The 9453-nt window shown below is 42.6% G+C and overlaps 1 protein-coding gene across 1 annotated transcript; it reads right to left on the reverse strand.

The window, feature by feature from the left end:
• Nucleotides 1-267: 267 nt before the first annotated feature.
• Nucleotides 268-7333, reverse strand: LOC133613395 (uncharacterized). The gene is made up of 2 exons (XM_061970916.2): nucleotides 6926-7333; nucleotides 268-1902 (listed from the first exon to the last, which is right to left on the reverse strand). Exons 1-2 carry the CDS (start codon nucleotides 7047-7049, stop codon nucleotides 782-784), a joined length of 1245 nt encoding a protein of 414 aa, XP_061826900.2. The 5' UTR covers nucleotides 7050-7333; the 3' UTR covers nucleotides 268-781.
• Nucleotides 7334-9453: the final 2120 nt, after the last annotated feature.

Genomic DNA, 9453 nt, shown 5'->3' on the forward strand with positions numbered 1-9453 from the left:
GTATTCTGGGTAGTATTGGAAGCCCTATAAAAGAGCAGAAGGATTAAAAGTTTAAGTTAAAATACCAATGATTGTCACACACACACACTAGTTGTGGTAAAATGAACCTCTGCATTTGACCCATCCCCTTGTTCACACCCTGGGAGATGAGGGGAGCAGTGAGCAGCAGCGGTGGCCGCGCCCGAGAATCTTTTTGGTGATTTAAGCCCCAATTCCAACCCTTGATGCTGAGTGCCAAGCAGGGAGGTAAAGGGTCCCATTTTTATAGTATTTGGTATTGAGATGCGGCAGCCATTTTGTTGTGACCAATTCAGACATGCCGCTGTCAAATCACGTGCTTCATTTTATTGATTTGAATGGGTAGATTCTTTGCTTTGTACATTTTGATAGTTTAAGTTGCTACTTTTATTTGTGTTCTGTTTGCCAGGTGTTTAAGGCATGCTTTGTCAGTAAACACACCACACCTCCAACAAACTGAGAGTCTGTCCTTGGACACCAGGACATATGTGGGCTTGTCTCACATAAGGATTGTGAATGATAGGCAAAATCCCGTAAAAAGTGCGGCTCCACCCTTAAAGGATCTTCTGAATCATATTTAATTCTTTCAACCAGTACCTAAAAGAAACTTAGTGTATGTGGTAGGCTGGCTGGATCCCGGCTGGGTCCAGACTAAGTCTTGGTCTGGATCTGGAACACAGTACAGACTTTAGAGAAGCCCTGCAGTAGACCATTAGTGACTCTGCAAAAGTCCATTCAAAGAGGTCTTTCTGAAAAGGAAAAGTTATTCTCCTGCGTGTGTTCTCACGTGTCTTTGCAATATATTTTTGTCAGTATATCTTTTGCCGCACACTGAACAACTAAAAGGTTTTTCTCCTGTGTGTGTTCTCATGTGTGACAGCATCCTTCCCTTTCGGGAAAACTTTTTGCCACAGTTTGAGCAAATGTAAGGTTTTTCTCCAGAGTGTGTCCGCTTGTGTCGAGTCAAGTCAGACTGCGCCACAAAGTTTTTTGCACAAACTGTACAACTGAAAGGTTTTTCTCCTCTATGTCTTCTCATGTGTATTTGCATAGTATGTTTTTCGGAGAATATCTTAACGCAAAGTGAACAACTGAAAGGTTTTTCTCCTTGGTGTCTTCTCATGTGTATTTGCATATTATGTTTTTCTGAAAATAAATTACCGCAAACTGAACACCTGAAAGGTTTTTCTCCTGTGTGTGTCCTCATGTGTGACAACATGCTTACCCTTTGAGAAAACTTTCTGCCACAGTTTGAGCAGATGAAAGGTTTTTCTCCGGTGTGTGTCCGCATGTGTCGAGTCAAATCAGAGTTTGTAACAAAGGGTTTAGCGCAAACTGAACAACTGAAAGGTTTTTCTCCTGTATGTGTTCTCATATGTACTTGCATATTACGTTTTTGGAAGGATATTTTACCACAAACTGAACAAATGAAAGTTTTTTTCCCTGTATGTGTTTTCAAGTGTGATTCCATATTGACATTAACGTGTGACGTTGAGTCGTCACTATCTGACAGTGGAGCTAAGAGATTGTGTGCTTGTGATCCTCCACTGTGGTCTCCATCATCTTCTGTTGTCATGTGTTGTGATGAGCTGCTGCTTGGAGGCTCCACCTCTCTCTTCTCCTCACTTGGAGTGTGATGAAGCTGTGAGGACTCAGGTGGTTTGTCTTCATGTTCTTCAGTCTTCACAGAGACAACAATCAGTGGAAAGTTGGTGAGATCAGCCTCTTCCTGCCCTAGAAGACACTCTCCCTCCTGAGTGATGCAGAGTTCCTCCTCTTCCTCTTTAATGTGGGGGGGCTGTGGATCCTCCTGCTTCAAAGGAGAGCTCACCTTCAGCAACAAAGAGAGAGGTTCTTCTTGATGACCAATCAGCTGCTGGACGTCTGCAAGACGAATAAGAATTATTGTGAAATATGATTAAAGGGGAACATTATCACAATTTCAGAAGGGTTAAAACCATTAAAAATCAGTTCCCAGTGGCTTATTTTATTTTTCGAAGTTTTTTTCAAAATTTTACCCATCACGCAATATCCCTAAAAAAAGCTTCAAAGTGCCTGATTTTAACCATCGTTATATACACCCGTCCATTTTCCTGTGACGTCACACAGTGATGCCAATACAAACAAACATGGCGCATAGAACAGCAAGCTATAGCGACATTAGCTCGGATTCAGACTCGGATTTCAGCGGCTTAAGCGATTCAACAGATTACGCATGTATTAAAACGGATGGTTGTAGTGTGGAGGCAGGTAGCGAAAACGAAATTGAAGAAGAAACTGAAGCTATTGAGCCATATCGGTTTGAACCGTATGCAAGCGAAACCGACGAAAACGACACGACAGCCAGCGACACGGGAGAAAGCGAGGACGAATTCGGCGATCGCCTTCTAACCAACGATTGGTATGTGTTTGTTTGGCATTAAAGGAAACTAACAACTATGAACTAGGTTTACAGCATATGAAATACATTTGGCAACAACATGCACTTTGAGAGTGCAGACAGCCCAGTTTTCATCAATTAATATATTCTGTAGACATACCCTCATCCGCGCTCTTTTCCTGAAAGCTGATCTGTCCAGTTTTGGAGTTGATGTCAGCAGGCCAGGGAAGCTAGGGTCCATCTCTGTCGTAACATAGCTTTCGTCGGTAAAGTGTGCGGAACAAACGTCCAATTTCTTGCCACTTTCGCATCTTTGGGCCACTGGTGCAACTTGAATCCGTCCCTGTTCGTGTTGTTACACCCTCCGACAACACACCGACGAGGCATGATGTCTCCAAGGTACGGAAAACAGTCGAAAAAACGGAAAATAACAGAGCTGATTTGATTCGGTGTTTGTAATGTGTTTGAGAAAATGGCGGATTGCTTCCTGATGTGACGTCACATTGTGACGTCATCGCTCCGAGAGTGAATAGTAGAAAGGCGTTTAATTCGCCAAAATTCACCCATTTAGAGTTCGGAAATCGGTTAAAAAAATATATGGTCTTTTTTCTGCAACATCAAGGTATATATTGACGCTTACATAGGTCTGGTGATAATGTTCCCCTTTAACCAGCACAAGTCACTCCACTAACTTTTAGTCTCATCTGAAGCATACTTTCCAACCCTCCCGGATTTTCCGGGAGACTCCCGAAATTCAGCGCCTCTCCCGAAAACCTCCCGGGACAAATTTTCTCCCGAAAATCTCCCGAAATTCAGGCGGACCTGAGTGACGTGTCGACAGCCTGTTTTCACGTCCGCTTTCCCACAATATAAACAGTGTGCCTGCCCAATCACGTTATAACTGGAGAATGATCGAGGGCGAGTTGTTGGTTTCTTATGTGGGTTTATTGTTAGGCAGTTCCATTAACGTCCTCCCAGCGCGGCAACAACACACAACAACAGCAGTCACGTTTTCGTCTACCGTAAAGCAGTTAGTCTGCCGTAAACAGCAATGTTGTGACACTCTTAAACAGGACAATACTGCCATATACTGTACATGCATATGTGACAATAAAATCTAGGGCTTTTAGAGAGTGCAGTGCACAACTGCACACACAACAAGGAGACAAAGCAGAATGCATCATCAGAGAGAGCATGGTTAGAAAAATAGTGACAGAGAATAGAACAAGGATGGACAATTCAACCCTTAACTCAACAATGAGGAGTGTTATGTGGGTGTATATGTGTAAATAAATGAACACTGAAATTCAAGTATTTCTCTCATATATATATATATATATATATATATATATATATATATATATATATATATATATATATATATATATATATATATATATATATACATATATATGTATATATATAATAAAATAAATATTTATATATATAGCTAGAATTCACTGAAAGTCAAGTATTTCTTATGTATATACAGTGTTGGGACTAACGCGTTACTAAGTAACGCGTTACTGTAACGCCGTTAGTTTCGGCGGTAACTAGTAATCTAACGCGTTATTTTTTTATATCCAGTAACTCAGTTACCGTTACTACATGATGCGTTACTGCGTTATTTTACGTTATTTTTTAATGTAGTATCGGCTAGAAACAGAAGAAGTGTCGTCCTTCTGTCTCACAAGGAAAAGAAAAGGCGTGCTTTCCTCGACCGAGGAGCGGAGCGCAGGGGAGACGTTCCTCCAGGGCCTATGTACTTCGGGGCTAACACCCTTCACTTTACCCGGCAGTGGGTCTTTACAGCTCCGGACTCAAGGGTGAATGACGAGGCCGGCGGTTTGTTGCAATTTTGTGACTTTATTGGTGTCTTGCACGTAGCCATCCACCAAGCTAGAGCACCTGCACGCATTCACTCTGTTGCGCTCCCTCACCTCTCTCGCCCACTCACTCACTGACGTCACTCACCTCACATGCTGTCATTTCTTAAAGGGCCACACACACACACACACACACACACACGCTACTCTCATAACAACTAAAAAGACATCATGGCGAAGCCAGAAGTCGAGGTTCTTAACATGGAGACATTGTCACTACTTTTCTTTTGTCGAGCACAAAGAAAATAACATTTTAGTTAAATGTAAGTTGTGTCTTGGATCAAAGATCCCATCTACTTAAAGTTAAAGTGACAATGATTGTCACACACACACTAAGTGTGGTGAAATTATTCTCTGCATTTGACCCATCACCCTTGATCACCCCCTGGGAGGTGAGGGGAGCAGTGAGTAGCAACAGTGACCGCACCCGGGAATACTGCCCAAAAATGGGTTATACTTGTATAGCTTTTCTACCTTTTTCAGGAAATCAAAGCGCTTTGACACTATTTCCACATTCACCCATTCACACACACATTCACACACTGATGGCGGGAGCTGCCATGCAAGGCACTAACCAGGACCCATCAGGAGCAAGGTTGAAGTGTCTTGCTCAAGGACACAACGGACGTGACTAGGATGGTAGAAGGTGGGGATTGAACCAGTAACCCTCAGATTGCTGGCACGGCCACTCTCCCAACTTCGCCACGCCACATAAGCAACATGCTTTGACGAAGCTAGTAAAGAGAGACACAGACTCCGATGCCACTTCACCTCCACCTAAGGATATTAATGGAGGCAATGCTAGCCAGGACAACATTGATAGAGCCATTGCAGCGTATGTGCTAGAAGACATGCAGGCTATTTCTACAGTGGAGTCACCCGTTTTCTGGCAGCTAAATAGCATGATACCGGCATCAAACAACAAATGGCACAGAAAACATGTTCCAAGTACCTGGACAGTGAGCACATAAACATGGAAAGCGAGCTAAAGAAAACACTCCAAACTCTGCCTCTGCTCATCATTGAAGGTACACACTGTCAATTCTCTTATATACTATTTCATTCTAGACTTCTAGAGTGTTTGATTATCACATCACTCTAAATGTATAGACTATAAAGTTCACAAACATAAAGAGGGATGCTAGTGGGCCAGGCCAATCTTTCATTTTCTCTAAACTAAAACTGGGGAAATGTGTAGAGTCTTCTGGGCTTCACTACAGTGTTGATCTCCTGAATACATGATTTTATTTCACAATTCCTTGAGAGAGAAAAAATGCCTGATTAGGCTTTGTGTATGTCATGTGTGCCTTCCTTGGGTGAAGCCAGCTTTACAGCTATGTTGTTATTATGCGGTTTGTTACTTATGTATGTTATGTTGCAGCTATTTCAAATAGTTTTGTCAATTTGTTGTGGCCTGAAATAAATTGGCCCTTTGAAACATATCTTTGTCTTTGTGTGTTGTATGTAGACCACATTGCTTAACAGAGTTCAGTGATGCAAATGCATGTCAAGTTGATCAACACATTGTATTATTCTCCAGTGCAATAACAGTACTGAAACGAAGGCTAAAAGGGCATTAATGGGAGCCTTAAAAAAAAGGAGAAAAAAATAAGTAACTAAATAGTTACTTTTCACAGTAACGCATTACTTTTTGGTGTAAGTAACTGAGTTAGTAACTGAGTTACTTTTGAAATAATGTAACTAGTAACTGTAACTAGTTACTGGTTTTCAGTAACTAACCCAACACTGTGTATATATATATATGAAATTCTTGACGTGGTGAATTCTAGCTGTAAATATACTCCTCCCCTCTTAACCACGCCCCCAACCACAACCCCGCCCCCTGACCACGCCCCACCTCCCGAAATTGGAGGTCTCAAGGTTGGCAAGTATGATCTGAAGTAAAAAGTGCATTACTTTTAATTTAACGGCAATGTGCCTTCCACTATAAAGAAGGGCATTTTTTCTTCTTCGAGAAAGGCTAGTTGACACCAAGTACTCATTGAGAACAGAGCTAGCTTGATCACCACCAGTATTCATAAGGCGGGACGTGACGTCAGTAACATCCCAGCCATTGTTGGATGTTATTTCGTCTGGGAGGAATTGAAAGTAGGCAGCACGGTGGAAGGGGGGTTAGTGCATCTGCCTCACAATATGAAGGTCCTAAGTAGTCTTGGGTTCAAGCCCGGGCTCGGGATCTTTCTGTGTGGAGTTTGCATGTTCTCCCCGTGACTGCGTGGGTTCCCTCCGGGTACTCCGGCTTCCTCCCACCTCCAAAGACATGCACCTGGGGATAGGTTGATTGGCAACACTAAATTGGCCCTAGTGTGTGAATGTGAGTGTGAATGTTGTCTGTCTATCTGTGTTGGCCCTGCAATGAGGTGGCGACTTGTCCAGGGTGTACCCCGCCTTCCGCCCGATTGTAGCTGAGATAGGCTCCAGCACCCCCCACGACCCCAAAGGGAATAAGCGGTAGAAAATGGATGGATGGATGGATTTGAAAGTACTGTTTTGCGTGTGCAAATAAATGTTCAATTTCCATCATTTTACTTCTTGACTAAGCTCCTCCACTCAGTGAAGTTATTCCAAATGTTATTTCATGTGAAGTTAGTAAAGATGTGAGAGTAAGAAGTAAACAAACCTGCTTTGTGCAACTCAACTTGAGGCTTCTTGCAAACAGCGTCCAGTAGTTGACGTTGTCTCTCCTTCTCGTCTTTTGTTCGAGGAAGTTCCTCCTCGTACTCTGCTATCCTTCTTTCGCACATTTTCACACAATCACAACACTTTACACTCACACGTGACCTCTAGTTAGCGACGTGTTGATCACTTCCGCGTCTCTATGTTAGCAGCTAGCAAGCTAAGCTAACTAGCACGCTAAGCTAACCCGAGAAGCTGCAAAGTTCACGGAGACGAGTCGAGTTTATACTTGGACGAAGAATGAATAACGTGTAGTTTGTCACACGATAGACGAATTAGTACAAACGGAGAGACTAACGCAGACTTAAAGACCACACTGCTATGTTACGTCTGTGGTAGTGTCCAAACATGAGGGCGGCTTCTTCTTCTTCTTCTTCACATGTGAGTTTAGGATGTCTTTCTTCTTCTTTTACTTTTCTGGCGAGTTGCAGCCATAACTTAAAAGACACATATCGCCACCTACTGTACCGGAGTATGCAGCGTATATGTGTATGTTTGGAAACAAAAAGACAATGTCATCAAATACAAAACAGAATCGTAGAAAATAGAAGATAGATACACGTATGAAGGTAGTGATTACAAAAAAATCAGATTTTTGATCTAATTTCTATTTACACTTTTTTTCCGCACCACTACTTTTTATGGAGACACTCACATAACAGGACATTGTTGCCAAAAAAGTAATATTGATTGATTGATTGATTGATTGATTGATTGAGACTTTTATTAGTAGATTGCACAGTGAAGTACATATTCCGTACAATTTACCACTAAATGGTAACACCCGAATAAGTTTTTCAACCTGTTTAAGTCGGGGTCCACTTAAATTGATTCATGATACAGATATATACTATCAGATATATACTATCATCATAATACAGTCATCACACAAGATAATCACATTGAATTATTTACAATCCAGGGTGTGGAGGGGGGCGCGGGTTTGGTTGTTATCATCAGTCATCAACAATTGAGAACAGAGAAATGGATATTGGAATAGTGTAGGTCTGACTTGGTAGGATATGGACAGCAAGTAGTGGGGAGAGAGAGAGAGAGAGAGAGAGAGAGAGAGAGAGAGAGAGAGAGAGAGAGCGAGAGAGAGCAGAAGGCATAAGAAACAGTATCCGCATTTGATTGTTTACATTTGATTATTAACAATCCGGGGAGGGTGTTAGTTTAGGGTTGTAGCTGCCTGGAGGTGAACTTTTATTGCAGTTTTGAAGGAGGATAGAGATGCCCTTTCTTTTATACCTGTTGGGAGCGCATTCCACATTGATGTGGCATAGAAAGAGAATGAGTTAAGACCTTTGTTAGTTCGGAATCTGGGTTTAACGTGGTTAGTGGTGCTTCCCCTGGTGTTGTGGTTATGTACTTCGGTATCAGGGAGGTGTAGCGGATTTTATAGACTAGGCTCAGTGCAAGTTGTTTTACTCTGTCCTCCACCCTGAGCCAGCCCACTTTGGAGAAGTGGGTAGGAGTGAGGTGGGATCTGGGGTGGAGGTCTAGAAGTAATCTGACTAGCTTGTTCTGGGATGTTTGGAGTTTAGATTTGAGGGTTTTGGAGGTGCTAGGGTACTAGGAGGTGCATGCGTAATCAAAAAAGGGTTGAACGAGAGTTCCCGCTAGAATCCTCATGGTGCTTTTGTTGACCAGAGAGGAGATTCTATAGAGAAATCTCGTTCGTTGGTTGACCTTTTTGATTACCTTGGTTGCCATTTTATCACAGGAAAGATTAGCCTCTAGAATGGAACCTAGGTAGGTGACCTCATATTTCCTGGTGATAACAATGTCATCCACTTTTATAGTGAAGTCATTGACTTTCTTAAGGTTGATGTGGGACCCAAATAGGATGGATTCCGTTTTACCCAAGTGTATGGATTGCTTGTTGTCAGCGAGCCAGGTGCATGTTCTACAGAGTTCAGCACTGAGGATTTTTTCCACCTGTGACTTGTCCTTGTCTGATACCAGCAAGGCCGAGTCATCCGCAAACAAGAACAATTCACAGTCGCATGCCGATGACAAGTCGTTTATGTATATTAGGAACAGTAAAGATATTGTGTAATTAACCTCTGCACACATCCCAAAGAGTTATTACTTACTAAGGGTATTACTCAATATAAGAGAGTGAATACCCGGAAAGCACCGGGACCTGATGACATTAGGCTTAAGGGATGTGCAGACCAGCTGGCTGGGGTTCTCAAGAACATCTTCAACATCTCGCTGACCCAGGCTCTGGTACCATCATGTTTTAAGACGACCACAATCATCCCAGTGCCTAAAAAACCCACAATCTCCTCCCTCAATGATTACCGCCCCGTTGCACTCACCCCCATCATAATGAAGTGCTTCGAGAGGCTGGTAAAGAAATATATTGTCTCCAGACTTCCCCCCACATTCGACCCATACCAGTTTGCTTATCGCCCTAACCGCTCCACAGAGGACGCCATTTCCTCTGCACTCCACCTGAGCTTA

The sequence above is a fragment of the Nerophis lumbriciformis genome, linkage group LG13 (genome assembly GCF_033978685.3).
Source record: "Nerophis lumbriciformis linkage group LG13, RoL_Nlum_v2.1, whole genome shotgun sequence".
In the NCBI taxonomy this organism is placed as follows: Eukaryota; Metazoa; Chordata; class Actinopteri; order Syngnathiformes; family Syngnathidae; genus Nerophis; species Nerophis lumbriciformis.